The sequence below is a fragment of the Meleagris gallopavo genome, chromosome 2 (genome assembly GCF_905368555.1).
Source record: "Meleagris gallopavo chromosome 2, MGAL_WU_HG_1.1, whole genome shotgun sequence".
Taxonomy (NCBI): Eukaryota; Metazoa; Chordata; class Aves; order Galliformes; family Phasianidae; genus Meleagris; species Meleagris gallopavo.
This window is the reverse complement of record NC_139405.1, coordinates 48,503,534-48,519,291: the sequence shown is the minus strand read 5'-3', so window position 1 is coordinate 48,519,291 and position 15,758 is coordinate 48,503,534. Positions and strand designations below refer to the sequence as shown.

Sequence of the window (15,758 nt, the reverse complement as noted above, 5' to 3'; positions counted from 1 at the left end):
TCATTGTTTCTGTTTCTGAAGTATGCAACAGAAAGTGAAAAATAGTGTAAAGCTCGTGAAACAGGAGCTGAAAGACCGTGAGGAGGTTGAAGCACAAATAAATGTTGTGAAGACTTGGATCCAGGAAACAAAAGAATATTTATTAAGCCCTAATGTGGAACTGGATACTCAACTTCAGGAGCTGAAGGTATATCAAATCTGTCAATTTCTAAATTACAGTGTTTCTCATACATTTTCATAATCTAGTAGAGAGTATTAATCAGTTTCAAACCACTATCAATTCAAATTACATGATATTAATTGAATTTTGAGTAAGCCACCAGAAAAAAAAAAAATCATAGAAGTGGGCTGTAATATGTTACTTTCAAAATATTTAAGATACATGTAAATATTTGTATTTATGCAACTTTACCTATCTAGCATATAGTTCATTCTACTTTATGTCCTAATTTAAAATATGAAAGAACTATAGAATATGAATGGGCAGAACATGGCATCTATTTTCCATAGTAGAGTTCTTGGGAGAAACAAAAGCAACTAAATAAACTCCATTTACTGGAGGTGCTGAAAACTTGATTATTTTCCATATACAGATGACATACTGGAAGAGAGGACTGGGCCAGAACATTTATAAGTGAGAATCCAGGGAACCTCCACATACAATTCTTTATATGAACTAATAAAAATAATAATAATAAAAAAAGTTGGAAGCAATTAGCTTTGTTGTAAGCTGCAAGTAATATCTTCTTTTGCTTATACAGTTTATGCAGACATAATTATTTTCCTATTTTTCCTAACAATATTATTTTTTTTATAATTAGTCTCTCTTCTGTGAAGTAACTACTCATCGCCAGGCTGTTGAAAAAATGGCTGAACAACAACAGAATAAGTACTTGGGGCTTTATACAATTTTGCCTTCTGAACTCTCTCTTCATTTAGCAGAAGTTGGGCTGGCCCTTGTAACTGTACAAGATCAGGTAAAATGTAGTAGATGAAATTGTTACAGAATCACTGCATTTTTTTTAGTTGGTCATCTTTGCAACCCTTTTGCTAAAGCAGAGACACCCAGAGCACGTTGTCCAGGACCATGTCCAGATGGCTTTTGATAATCTGCTTTGACGGAGACTTCAAATCTTAGTGGGTAACCAGCCCACTAGTGCTGTCACCTGCAAAATACAAAAGTGCTTCCTGGTATTCAGAGGGAACCTCCTGCATTCCATTTTGTGTCCTTCTGTCTCTTGGCACAGGTCACCACTGAAAAGAGTCTGGCTGCCATTACAGATATAGGGCCCTTCTTTAGATTTCCTGACTTTGCAACATGCTATATCTGAGTGTGGTCAAACTGTGATTAGTTTTATTATCTACATACTTTAACAAAATAAAATTGTGTTAATTTGAAAGTCATAGTCAATTTCCTTTCAAGAAGAGTTTTCTATTGCTGAATTTCTAATTTTTGACAGATTCAAGACAAAGAAAAAGAAACTGGGCATATCAAAGCACTGAATCAAGAGTTTGAACAGCAAATTCAGGAGATAGCAAACGAATTAAATGCAATTCTTTCCAAACTGAAAAGGAAAACAGATGATATAGTACAAGCTAAACTTGAACAGAAGGTAAGAACTAAGCTTTCCTTCATTGGTGACACCAAAAACTCTTCTGAATTGAGAATTGTACCAATATTATATCTGTAAAGATCTTAAATATTTTCATTATTTTTTTAAATGTAGTTCAAAGGAATGTACAGAAATATCCTTTGCAAACTAGCCCATATAGGGTACAACTAGCTCATGAGAGTACAACAAGAAAATGGAGGGGGTATTTGAGAGTAAAATCATGCAATTCTCTCTAAATAAAGCATGTGATTGCAATCTGAAGAAGTCCAATAGGCTTCCAACCTACTCCTAAATGACCATTCTTTTCATTCTATCTTTACAGATGATAAATAGAATTTCACTTAGTCAGTAGTTGATCTCATGTAATCTAGTGTACTCATGAAGTGAAGTTCTACTGGAGCAGTTAAGGGGAAATGCCAAGAATTCTCTGTTATTTTTCTGGGTCTTCTGATTTTTAGTTATGCACTACAGTCATTAAAAACTCATCTCTACTGAGGTATAATGGCCAAGTAGGATTGTTGTTTGAGAGTAAAACTTTATCTTGAATTTTGTTTTTTCTGTTTCTTTTTTCTTTTTCTTTTTCTTTTTTCTTTTTTTTTTTTTTTTTTGGAGGGGGAGGGTGTGATAGGAGGGAGATGGGGCAGGGGAACTCACTGTGGCTTCTTTTGTTTTTGCTTGTCTCTCAAATAGTTAAAGATAAGCTTGACTAAGTTACTGTGTGAAAGTAGGTAAGGCATACCAAATGGGGGAAGACTTGGTATGCCTGGTGTATCATAAATTACCTGCTTGTTTTCATAGGTTATTAGCAACATCGTCTGAAGTGCTATTTGCTTTCTAGAACATGTCAGTGAACTACATCCCATTAAAACTGGTAAATCTTTGACCCCAGAATTCTAACAGAAGACCAAGTAAATGTATTAAATGTATTTTCCAATTTGGCACATACAAAAGCCCTGTGTCACCAGAGATTTAGTAAAGTTTCTGTAACTCCGCAATAGCTCTCAGCTGATATTTCTGATTGGGTTGGCTTTGGTCACAGTATTAAATATTTTTGGTATTAAAATTGAAAGTGGTTGTGAAAAGCAAAATAAAATATTTTAAATCCATATGTCCCAAATCAAATATATCTGTCCCTCACTTTCAAGCAACATAGAAATTCTTTTTCTTTATTCTAGATACATAGACATAAAGTTATGCCTGTCTGAAATATGTATGTTACTCTATTTAGATGTGTAGATCAACATCTATCTTCATGTCTACACATAAATAGTTACGTTTTTAAAGTGTGATGGTATTAGTAGAATAATAGTTATTTATCACAAATATCAAATGATCAAATGATTGATCATAGATTGCAATCTAATGTGTCTCTGTCAGGACAGTACTAACCAGATAAGGTTTAAAGCACTTGCGGCTAGATCAGTGTTCAATTCTGAATCAGTTATTGCTTGATGATTGCAGTTTATATTTCTAAGAATAATTGTGAAGTGTTTGATGGGAATTACTTCACAAAAGTGGTGAATCATTAATACCTTAGGCATAAAAAGAAAGACAAAAACCCAACACCACAAGAAACAATAGCCATTAAGCATTTTATCAGTTTGACAACTATCAATAACCTTTTAGGTTTATTTTTTAACACTTACAGGAACTTTGTAATTATGGTAGGAAAATCTGATTTAAAAATCTGTTTCTATTGAAATGGTCTGTTTTGATCCAGACTGCACCTTTGTCTGGATCAAGCTATGAAAACACTGAAGTTTTCATAATGCATTTTTGAGTAATTAATAATTTCTGAGTTTGTAAGTATAACAAGTCCCTTTCAAATAAACAAAAATCTTTGTCATGGCAACATGACCGTTCACTTTGTCCAAGAACAGTTGACATCTCTTTGAAGTGACTCAGTCTTTTGATATATTAGGGAAAATGGTTATCTATTTCAGCCCAGACAGAGAAGAAAAACTAGTGCCACCCATTTAAGAGATGACCAAACACCCTGCTGTTCTGCCTTCCTGCTTAGAGAGTTGTTGTTGTTGATTTGCAGCCAGAATAAAGATGAAATAAATCATGGAAACTTGGGACAGGGTGTAAGAGTCGCATGTTGGACTAGAAGTAATCAACAAGAAAGCTTCCGTCTCATTTATTCTCTTGTTTATTCTACCTAGATCCTTGGTGAAGAGTTGGACAGCTGTAATATAAAGATACTGGAATTAGATGCATCAGTCCAGGAGTTTTCAGAACAGAACATACCCCTGGCTAAGCAGCTGGCTAACAGAATAGGAAAACTCACTGCACTGCACCAACAGACCATACGGCAGGCTGAGTACAGAGCAACCAAGCTCAGTCAGGTACGATCTAACTTCTTCACTGTTATTTCTTTTGTAAGCAAAAGGTGCATTAAGAAGTTCTCATGTATTTTCCCTTAGTTATGTAAGAAGATACATTCCTTGGCACATCTGCCTATTTTTATTCAGGGCTTGTATAACACAGCAGAGAGGAACACAGATTGGTGTCAAATAAAGAGGGTGGAATAACTCTATATGGTGCTGATTTAACATCTAACATGAAGCATCTGATGATTGGTTCCTCTGGTGCCCTGAAAACATTTTAGTTCTTCCTACCAATAGCAACATGTCAGGAAATAATATATTATTACATTTTTCAGGGCCTCTGTCTTATCACTGTTAATTATGTTTGCTTCCTTGCAAAGGAAAAGAAAAAAGTTTTATTTTGATCACTATCTGTAGAGGGAGAATATTAGTACATATAATGAAAAGTCTAGATACAAAGGCTCTGCTAATACATTATCTTTCTCCGCTTAATGTTCACAAAGATTTATTTTTTTTCCCTCCTGTCCTCAGGGTTCGGTACCTGGAATCCTTTATGTACTTTTGCTAAATGTCACTATCCAAAAATAGTCTAGCTAAAAGCAAAGGAAGGGAATTTGTGTGATTCTACCATTAATACCTTGATAATTTTTGAGTTCTCTCTTCTGCATGCATGAGTGAGCTTCAGTTACTTCTGAAAAGTTGATATAAAAACAGATAGAAAATTACTATCAGTGTATGAATTCAATCAGAGGTACTTGATGAAGGGATTTAACTGTTAGGATATTTTTGTTCAACACCAAGAAATCTGCCAATTAAAAAAATTAAAAAGTCAAAGTTTGTATGCAAGTGCACAATTATTGTTTAACGTGGTCCATTCCTCATACAGAACAAATGCCTGAAAATAAGAGAAATTAATCCTGTTAGAACTACGGGTACTTGCTAAACATAAATTAGATGAATTAGAGCAGAGCATCTTTTGTCTTATGCTTCAAAACAAGTGCGACTTATCTCTTTTTGGAAATACTACAGCCTGGGTGGATGAAGCATGCTTTAAATAAAAGTTGTTTGGGGAGCTGCATGGTAAGACAAAAAAGAGAAGGAATGACGCAAAAGAGGCTTGCAAGTGAGCCACAAGCTGAGACAAGGTATTTTCAAACTTAGGTGTAAGGCTGAAATGTGTGCAAGAAGCATACACTCTAGTGATGCAGATGAGTATCAGTGCATTCTTTCAGAGTGAGTTGAGTTTTTGTAGTGCCATTTTTCCTGAAAAATAGGTAAGCTTGCTACTAAAAGCAAACTTTTTTCAACTTCATAAATACAGACTTCGTTGGTTCATATTTAACAGTACATAAAAGTTGTTAAAATTATCCCCAGAGTCAGAAAGAGTAAATGAAATAAACTCATCTGTCATTCTCTAAGAATTGTACAGAATTACATCCTAGACATAAGAGGTGGATTTTTTCTTCTATATCCAGGCTACTTCGCATTTGGAAGAATACAATGAGATGCTGGAGTTCATACTGAAATGGATTGAGAAAGCAAATATCCTAGTGCGTGGTAGTATAACATGGAATTCTTCCTCTCAGCTTCGTGATCAGTTTAAAGCCTACCAGGTGATTGTACTAGCTATGACATTTAATGGAAGTGTATAGAAGATCTTAATATTTATCTTCTATACTTTTTCCTTCTTTTCCTTAAGGAAAAAAAAAAAAAAGTAAAAATATTATGTTACTCTGATCTCTGAGTTGTCTTCCAAGTCTTAAAGATGATTGAGTTCTTCTCTATAATTGTTTTGAAGACTGAAAGAAAGATACTTTGTTGAGTGAAACTATGTGGTTCAAGTAATCTCTGTGTTTACTCAAGTACATTGGCTTCATGGGAGCTTTTGATTGAACATTTTGTCTAGACATTGAGATGTTATCACGTTAAATACCTCATTGCAAGTAATACTTGTTTAAAGAAAGATCATCGTAATTCTTTTCCTGGTACTATCCTCTTGCTTATTATAAATTCTAATTTATCTAAACGCAATTTTAAGTTTTTTTTTTCTTTTTCAATTTTAAGCTAAGTTTGCTTAGCCTTTGTTCACATCTATGCATTTTCACACCAAATGTTCCCAGATTGATACTCAACTGATTAATTTTTTTACTTCCCAGTTGCTTCCTATTAGGTATATCAGACTTTCAGAAAATCATGTTCATAAATAATGTATATTACGTTTTACAGACAAGTATATATAGCAAAATACTAAAATAAATGTACAATAAGTACAGTTGCTGAAACTTTGAGACTTATACTTTTGTTTCCCTGAAGCACTTAAAAATTCACTCAGAATTAAGCATATTGTCTAAGCTTTACAGTAAATTGATAGAACACAATCATTTTTACTGATGTGTATAAATTGAGGAGTTTGCAGGATAAGAATTTGCTAAGAGAGAGACACAATCTGTAGCTTAACTGTGGCATTCTGATAACATCTTTATCTAGACTATGCTTGAAGAGTCTGGGGAGATCCATGGTGATCTTGAGGCCATGAGTGAAAGGATTGAGTGTCTGGCCAGTGTATACTCAACTGAAAGAATGTCTCAGCAAGTGCTTGAACTGGGGCGTAGGACAGAAGAGTTGCAACAAATTATCAAAGTGCGGCTACCAAATCTGCAAGACGCTGCCAAGGTATGTGAAAGCACTTTTTTTCAAATACTGGCTGACAGCTAGGTTTCTGTGTGCTTAAGAGCATTGTGGTTTTGGGAGTACTAGCATCTTATCTGTCATCTATAAAGGACACAGTTCTGTTGTTTAAAAGTACGCATCTTGCACCACTTGTGATGCTCTTGAGCATTCTGCCTTGGTTTTCACTACTGCTTCAGATAGAGAGCAGATTTCTGTAGATCATGTTACATCTGCTCCTTCTGCTTGAATGTACTAGGGATCATTGCATTTCTCAAAAGGAGCCGAGCACCTGTGTTTAGATATTTGAATTGAGATGAATAGACTGCATTGATATTTATGTTGCACCATTTAGTTTTCACTTAGAAGATACCTAAAGCCTGTCTTCTATTAATTCAGACCAGTACTGAACCTGACAGGTACTTTATATTGTGAGACCTATGGCTCTAAAAAAATGCAATAACATGCTTTTCTGTGTCCTTGATATTTCTTTGGGACTATTCCATATGTGTTTGTTGTTAATGTAAATGTGTGTTAATGTAAATGTGTTAATGTCATGTATGAGGGCATTATAGACAGGTGAGAAATATAGAGAAAAGCAGAGAAGAGTTTTCTATTTACCTTTTGGGTGTTAAATTTTAATTTACAGTGGAATCACTGTAGTGATTTAAGAACAGATCAACAGCAAAGGTCCGCCACTGCATTCTCTCATTCCCCACCCTCAGAACGATAAAGATGGAAAAAGAAAAGATAGGGTTGATATAAGAAGCAGTTAAATTAAATGAAAAGAAAAAAAAAAATGAAGTTGTGTGGAAGCAAAAGGAGAGAATGTAGAGGATTTTTAGAATTAAAATTTTTCTCTAATTTCTGTCAGCAAACAATGTTCACTCACATCTTAGGAAGTGGAGTCTCAGTACAAGTGGTTGCTCGGGGAGGTCAATGCTTTCTTAACAGAAGTATCACTTCCTTCTTATGAGCTGAAGGTTTTTTTTCCCCACTGAATAAACCAGAGACTGGCACACAAATAAGAAGAGTAGAATGAAAATTCCTAACTTCAATTCTTAGAGAAATATCAGAATAATTGAATAAACTATGTATAAGCTGTTACATGAAAATATGAAATAAGTAGAAGTCAACATAGATTTGCAAAGAAAGAAAATATATTAAAAGAGTCGAATTTAACATGAAGGTAGTAGACCTTATAGATAAATATACAATGTGTCATGTATCTTGATTTTAATAATGTTTCATAAGATATTGTTATTAGCACAGTTGATAAGCTTATGTAGTTGAAAACGTATCAAGTAGGTGTAAAGATATTTAGAAATTTTCCTGGTGTGTAATTATCAATGGTTCCCACCCCAAAAGATGGGATACATGAAGTAGGATCTTTCAGGTTCTCCTTTGGGCTGCTACTAGTCCATATTTTCATTAATAAGTTGGATGGTGTTTTAAGAGATCATAACTTTGAAGTTGATTGGATAACACCAAATGTACAGGGGACACCTGAAAAAATTTAGACCCCTATTCAACATCAACAGGGATAAAGCAAATTGTTACCTTTAGATAGGAAGAAAAAATTATTTGTGTATCTGAATGAGGGATTACTGGCTAGAGGTACCCTGTAGAAAGATCTTGAATTTAATAATGTAGATCATAGAAAAATAAGTGAGCATTTTTGTAAAATAATCCAATCAGTATGAAAAAAAAAAAAAGAATATAATTGTCAGGACATGTGGTTCTTTTCTACTACCTATCAATCACAAGCACAAGCATTTCAAGAAGTTTCAACTGTATCTAGTTTTGCACATGAACAGAGGACAGTAATGATAGTGAAACAAATATAAATTTGCAAGAAAAAATGCACTGAAAAAGAAATATGACATGTGAAGTATTCAGAGAGGTTAAAAATTATTTGTTCCTGTCTGTTGTTAATAGGATAATAAGTAGAGGACAGAAATTGCAGTAGTAGGTAGCTTCATATCAAATCATCATAAAAAGAAATCTACAGAATAAGAGTACTGGATCACTGGAATATGTTATCTGTAGAGACACAGACACTGCTGCCAGTGTTTTTAAGAATGAAAAGGTCTGAAAAGATAGCCCAATTCTGTCCTGTCCTGTTTTATTTTGGGAAGGTGTCTAGAGGACATCTTGATCTCCTTTTTAGGCTTATGACTCTTTGAAATCAGCTTTGTAACATGCATACTGTGTTTGATAGATGAAATACTTAAAATAGTAGCTGTTGCTGTGAAACCTATTTTTCCACACTCTCATAATACTTGCAACAGTTTTCCTTGTTAAAATTATGACTTAGTTTTGACAAGGTAATAAGGAACACAACTATAAAATCCAGACAGATGTATATTTATAGTGACTTTTTTTTTCTTCTGATTCATGAAATCATTCACAAATTTGTTTTGTTACAGGACATGAAGAAGTTTGAAGTTGAGCTGAGAGCCTTGCAGGCTGCTCTGGAGCAAGCCCAAGCCACACTGACCTCTCCAGAGCTTGGGCGTTTGAGTTTGAAAGAGCAACTGTCTCACAGACAGGTAAAAGTGCAGGACCTCAAAATTAGCTCTTTAGTAGCATGAGCTTGCACGAAGAATATGGAATGTTGGTAAGACTGTGGTGTTGGTGTTTCTTTTTGTGGATAATTGTTTCAAATTCTATCCCCAAATTACAGTTGGCTTTCTAGTCTGCAAGCACGCACTGCTGACTTATGTTTAGTTCTTCATTCATCAGAACCGCCAAGTCCTTATCCTCAGAACTGCTTTCAATCCATTCATTGCCCCACCTGTATTCATGCTTTGGATTGACCTAACACAGTTTCAAGAAGACCTTGCACTTGGCACTGTTGAACTTCATGAGGTTCACGTGGACCCACCTCTCAAGCCTGTTGTGTTCTCTCTGAAGGTCATGCATAGAATCACAGAATGGCAAGAGTTGGAAGGGACCTAGGGCCCTGTCTAGCCTGGCCTTGAACCCCTCTGGGGTTTAGGACATCCGCAGCCTCTATGGGCAGGCTGTTCCAGTGCCTCATCACTCTCTCAGTGAAAAACTTCCCCCGACATCTAATCTAAATCTCCTCTGTATATTACTCCTATACAGATTTGTGGAATTCGTATAGTTATTTTTCCAATATGTTAACAGAAATATTACTGTGCTTAGACACCTTGAAATAGGGTTGAGTATGCTATTTCATTAGTTAATTTTATGCCTATGATTTAGGCCTTTTGATTTATTAATAGTTAATACTTTATTAATATTTTAAAAGAATCTTATATATGAATAACTCCAAAGTGTACCTTGATTGTATTTAATTATAAATAAATAAAATGCATTGTTTTAGCCTGTGAATTCATCATTTGTTGTTTGCTGCATCAGATACCGTGGGTGTTCTGCAAAAGTATCTTATTGTGGAACTGACTTTTTCTAGCATCTCTTGTCTGAAATGGAATCACTCAAGCCAAAGGTTCATGCAGTCCAAGTCTGTCAAAGTGCCCTGAGGATTCCTGAAGAGGTGGTCACCAGCCTGCCAATATGTCACAGTGCACTCCAGCTCCAGGAGGAGGCCAGCCGCCTGCAGCACACTGCCATCCAGCAGTGCAACATCATGCAGGTAAGCATAATTCTGTCCTATGTATTATTCAGAGTAACTTGAAAAATGCCTTACAAATTTCAGTGAAAACAAACACTTTCATATTTCTGTCCATTCCTTTTTTCCCATGTCATACCATTAAGATATTCCCCACTCTGTTTCAGTCACTTCTGACTCCATGTTTTTAAAACGTATGTTTGACGTTATAATCTTCCTTATGCTTAACTACCCACAATGATCAGAAGCCTCTACTGCTCTCTATCTTGAATCTTTCTACATGAGTTTGCAATGCATTTTTCTATCACCAGCTAGCAGGAAAGAAAGTTTATTCTAATGTACTTTGGAAATATTTTTACATATTTTGGTATGAAATAACACAATCAATTAAAATCTAATTTCCTTGTATTTACTGTACCCTGTTTCATCAGAAGACCAGCTTCTAGTGAGTCTATGGTGGAAAGAACCTATACCACATTGATAGGACAATGATCTGAATCCATCTTCAGAATCTTCTCCTGGCTGTATTTTCTGTGATTCTGTGAAATCTAAGTAACTCATGTAGTCTTTCACTTCATAGAAGAAGGCCTGATGTGAATAAGTGCTATAGTAAAACTGTCAGACAAGGCGACTAGGCAGCACTATCTGTTGGTGTGTATTCTTAGTGCAGATATTTGTGGGAATCTGAAGATTCAAGCCAATATTGAATATCTTAGAAAATAATGTATCTAAACTGTTTTCTGGAAACAGTTAAACAGTTGAATTCATTGCAGTTCACCGTGTATCTTAGTGGACTGATGTTTTCCTGACTTTATTCCTGCTGTACTTATCCAGGTGCTAGTGCCTTTTATGTGTAAGTTTGCTTCACTTCAGAAGGGAGATTAGTCATGCTTGGTGTAAGTAAATCCTTTTTTGTGTGTGTGTGTAAACGCTCAATTCTTTTTTTTCCCTCTCCAGGAAGCTGTGGTTCAGTATGAGCAATATGAGCAAGAGATGAAACATTTACAGCAAATGATAGAGAGCGCCCATCGTGAGATCCAAGACAAGCCAGTAGCAACCAGCAACATCCAGGAACTCCAGAACCAGATTTCACGTCATGAGGTAGGAAAGCCATAACAACATGTGCTCATTGGCAACTCACTGGTCCCAAATACTTTTCATAACTAAGTTTCATTAGATAGCTGAATAGTTTTTCAGGCATGCTTAAAGGCTCTCTGAGCAGGTAAACTAATACCCAATAGGAAAGTCATGCTGTTAGTACAGTCTGGAGTATTCACTTGTTTATTCGGTTAAATGTATCCTAATCTCCAGGCAACATAATGGGAAACTAAAGCATTATGTAATTAAGAGGCAATTACCGTATGTACTTGACTGAGGAGCACCCCCTGTTAATGCTACTGAACATTTAGTCAGTTGATCGCTACCAAATTAGTGATTACTTATTTCCCTCCCATTAACGAAAACACCAAGGTATCTGAATCACAGTAAACACAAGTAAATCTGGAGGAATACTGTACAAGAGACACTCCAAAGACTTCTTAGCTCGTTGGCTTGGGAAGAGTTTTGTCCTGTGTAGTTACAGATTCTGTCTTCAAACTTATTGATCTTAAGCGCTCAAATGAGTCAGAACAGCCTCCATGGAGCCTTCACTGCTGTGCTGTCATGGGGGCTTCTAAACCCCACTTCTTTGCTCCTATCTTTTGTTTATTCCTAGGGATGGAAAATGAGTCAAATATATCTGTATATCACTTTTGACACCAGATGGCACAATTTCTTTACCTTTTAATTAAAACCTACTTGTAGTATTATGTAATGTAGCTAATGTTGTATGTATTGCTCATTTTCTATGCAGTTCTTATAAAAGTAGCTTACTATAAATGCAGAGTGGTTTCCCTTTAAAAAAAAAAAAAAAGAAAAGAAAAAGAAAAAAAAAGAAAAAAAGAAAAGGAGAGAAAGGGAAAAGTTTCACTAAGTTATGGATTTATTTTTTTTTTTAATCCTGTCTGCTAAGTAGTTGTGAGAAAGCGCACTGTCACAGAAGGGGATTCTATGTTGCTATATGACTTGAAAGGAAAGGTCTGTCTAGGTGCCTGTTACTTGTGTTATTGTTTTAAGAAAACTTTGGTTATGAGATTCCCTGTTGAAGCCTGCATGAGCAAAAACTTAAAGGGATATTTCTAGGACCTATGTTCAGAATGAAAATAGGAGGATGGAAGTTAAAGGAACATATTCAATTGTCTAGAAAGCTTATAGTGCTGTGTATTTATGTAACAACAGTTAAACTCTGTAACTAAGTTTACCCATACCCTGTTTCATCAGAATTTCAGATAAGAATACAGTTCTTATACAGTTCAAGTATCTCTGTACTTATGCTTAACCAATCTGGTGGCTTTCTGTGATGGAGTGGATTTGATGGGTGAACCACTTGATAGATAAGAAATTGGTTGAAAGGCACCAAACAGAGGGTGGTGATCAATGGTTGTATGTCCAGGTGGAGGCTGGTAATGAGCGGCGTCCCCCAGGGGTCTGTCTTGGGACCGGTGCTCTTTAGCATCTTTATCAATGACATAGATGACGGAATCGAGCGCACCCTCAGCAAGTTTGCTGATGACACCAAGCTGAGTGGTGCGGTTGACACAGTAGAAGGAAGGGATGCCATTCAGAGGGACCTCAACAGCCTTGAAAGATGGGCCCGGGTGAACCTAATGAGATTCAACACAGCAAAGTGCAAGGTTTTGCACTTGGGCCGGAGGAATCCCAGGCATCCATACAGACTGGAAGGAGCGGTCCTTGAGAGCAGCCCTGCAGAGAAGGATCTGGGGGTCTTGTGGATGAAAAGCTTAACATGAGCCAGCAGTGTGCTCTTGCAGCTCAGAAAGCAAATGGTATCCTGGGTTCCATCAGAAGAGGAGTGGCCAGCAGGAACAGGGAAGTGGTTGTCCTCCTATACTCTGCTCTTATGAGGCCCCATCTGGAGTACTGTGTCCAGGTCTGGAGCCCCCAGTACAATAAAGACAGGGAGCTGTTGGAGAGGGTCCAGAGGAGAGCCATAAAGATGATCAGGGGTCAGGAGCACCTCCCCTACGAAGACAGATTGAGGGAGCTGGGCTTGTTCAGCCTGGAGAAAAGAAGGCTGTGAGGTGACCTCATTGCAGCCTTCCAGTACCTAAGGGGAGCCTACAAACAGGAGAGGAATCAACTCTTTACAAGGGTAGATAACTGCAAAACAAGGGGAAATGGAGGAAGGGAAGATTTAGGTTGGATGTCAGGGGGAAGTTCTTTTCTATGAGAGTGGTGAGGTGCCGGAACAGGCTGCCCAGAGAGGTTGTGGATGCCCCATCCCTAGAGGTGTTCAAGGCCAGATTGGAAGGGGCCCTGGGCAGCCTGGTGTAGTATTAAATGGGGAGGTTGTGGCCCTGCATGTGGCAGGGGGGTTGGAGATTCATGATCCTTGAAGTCTCTTCCAACCCCGGCCATTCTGTGATTCTGTGATATTTGTGACTTTAATGGATATACGTTACCATACAAAAAATTGTCTTTGTAGGTTACTTTATATTTTTTACAATCTCATTTTTGCATATTTTTTCCTTTTATTCAATTGTTGGAGGTATGTTAGATGCTCTGTGTATTAGACATTAATTGAATATTGAATATTTTGAATTATAATAGATTTCCCACTTGTGTGTCCCTGAGATGTGTCATTCATTGAACATTTGTGAATGACTAGTACTTCCCAGACAGAAAACATAATCAGCATTCTTTGCAGTGCATCCACTTTCTAACTGTGCATTTTTCACTGGGACAGTTCTGCACTGTGATTCTGAGGAAATGATTTACTAAAGTTGTTTTATAACCAGAATAATCTTTCTGTTTTATTTGCCTGAAGTGATCGTCTTTTTTTTTTTTTTTTAAATAAAAAAAAGATATTGTATGAATTGATTGTTAAAGCTTATATTAGCTTATATTTCATATTTCAGCTTATATTATACATTTATTATGATAGATCTTGCAACTTCTGTTGCTAGTTTTCTTTGAAAGCTTTCATTGGGTAAAAATTTTAAAGCAGGCTAAATTAACAGACAAGCAAAAAGAAATGTGTATTTTACTTTACAAATAAAAATTCTACCACGTTATTGAGCTTCCAAGGAGGCAGGACCAATAGCTTTAGCATAAATGTGAAAAGCTACTGAATCATACAATAGAATCATAGATTCTATATAGCTATTGCTATTTATTTTTTGAAATAGATGAGTTTAATGCCTTGAAACCAGACACTGAACTAGGCAGCAGTACAGGGCATGAGATAATACAAGCCATTCATTTCCATGTTTTCTCTGACTAAACTTATTGTGATGGTATTTCACCATTAGATTGACCATTTAATAGTTATGATAAATAATATTTTAAAATCTCACTTTAAGCAAGATTCACCAGTGCTTTTTAAAGTTTTTAACATAAGCAAAACCAAAATAAAATAAAATATATTTGAACACTGGCATAAATAATTCAGTCTGCATTTAATCTTATTATCTGACTTACTGTTCATATTACATTTGTTCTTGTTAAGCTCTGTGAGTTATTGTTTCAACTATTTGTTCTTTCTGCTGAGAGCTGAACGATGCAATTTTACAGTTCTGGTTCCCGTATGACCTCATTTTCAAGGCATGCAGTATGTGGAAAAGCTTCATCTCCGTTAGATAAACACAAACAGATTAAAAAGAAAAAAAAAAAGTAGAAAAGAACAAGGGAGAGATATTCCCCTTTTCTGTGAAATGAAGCATACAGAATTTGTGCCCAATTTAGGCTGAATGCAAGTATGAGGTGTCCTTCTTCAGTGATCACACAGGTCACTGTGTTTCACAGTACTTTTCCGGTTTCACTTCTAAGCTCTCTGCTTTGTGCTTTAGCTGTGCAGTGAGATGCAGCCTGACTTGTTCCCTCCACAATCAACATCCTGCTTTTCAGCTAGTGCTGCTGCTTTATGCAGGGTTTCTGAGAGGCAGTGCGATGATTTTATTGGCTGGGCTAGGAGGGGAAGCTCCACGGAAGCTGAAATGCTGCTAGTCCTGTCTGTATTGGCTGCTTCTTCATTAGGAATAAAATGTTTCCTCAGGAGCTGGCGCAGAAGATCAAAGGATACCAGGAGCAAATTGCTTCTTTGAATTCAAAGTGCAAGATGCTAACGATGAAAGCGAAACATGCCACTATGCTTCTGACAGTGACAGAAGTGGAGGGGCTTTCTGAAGGAGTGGAAGAGCTGGATTCAGACCTTCTCCCGGCACACCCTGCACATCCCTCAGTGGTTATGGTAAGGAAGGAATTGGTCTCAGTGCTGTTTATCCTATCAACTTGTCTTTGCATGATTGCAACACTTCTGTGCACAGTTCACATCTGTATTTGCTTTTGAAATGGCTGGGCTGTGGCAAACTTCAGCTTCCTCTTTCTGTATTTTGCTTTATATGGTTTTTGAAACTCATTGAAGTACCAGTGGCAGTTGTAATAAGGTGCAAATACATTACTTTTTCTTCACTGTCAGCATGTGAGAGCAAA

The 15,758-nt window shown here is 36.5% G+C and overlaps 1 protein-coding gene across 9 annotated transcripts in view; it reads left to right on the top strand.

Annotated features, from left to right (window-relative positions):
• SYNE1 (spectrin repeat containing nuclear envelope protein 1) overlaps positions 1–15,758 on the top strand; it is a 295,330-nt gene that overhangs the window by 171,736 nt on the left and 107,836 nt on the right. For all 9 annotated transcript variants that reach the window (XM_085217048.1, XM_085217047.1, XM_085217052.1 and 6 more), the window contains 10 exons: positions 22–187; positions 822–977; positions 1,461–1,613; positions 3,779–3,961; positions 5,419–5,556; positions 6,431–6,616; positions 9,040–9,162; positions 10,050–10,232; positions 11,166–11,309; positions 15,322–15,516. In XM_085217048.1, coding sequence (XP_085073174.1) covers positions 22–187; positions 822–977; positions 1,461–1,613; positions 3,779–3,961; positions 5,419–5,556; positions 6,431–6,616; positions 9,040–9,162; positions 10,050–10,232; positions 11,166–11,309; positions 15,322–15,516 — 1,627 coding nt within the window. The remainder of the gene's footprint in view (positions 1–21; positions 188–821; positions 978–1,460; positions 1,614–3,778; positions 3,962–5,418; positions 5,557–6,430; positions 6,617–9,039; positions 9,163–10,049; positions 10,233–11,165; positions 11,310–15,321; positions 15,517–15,758) is intronic.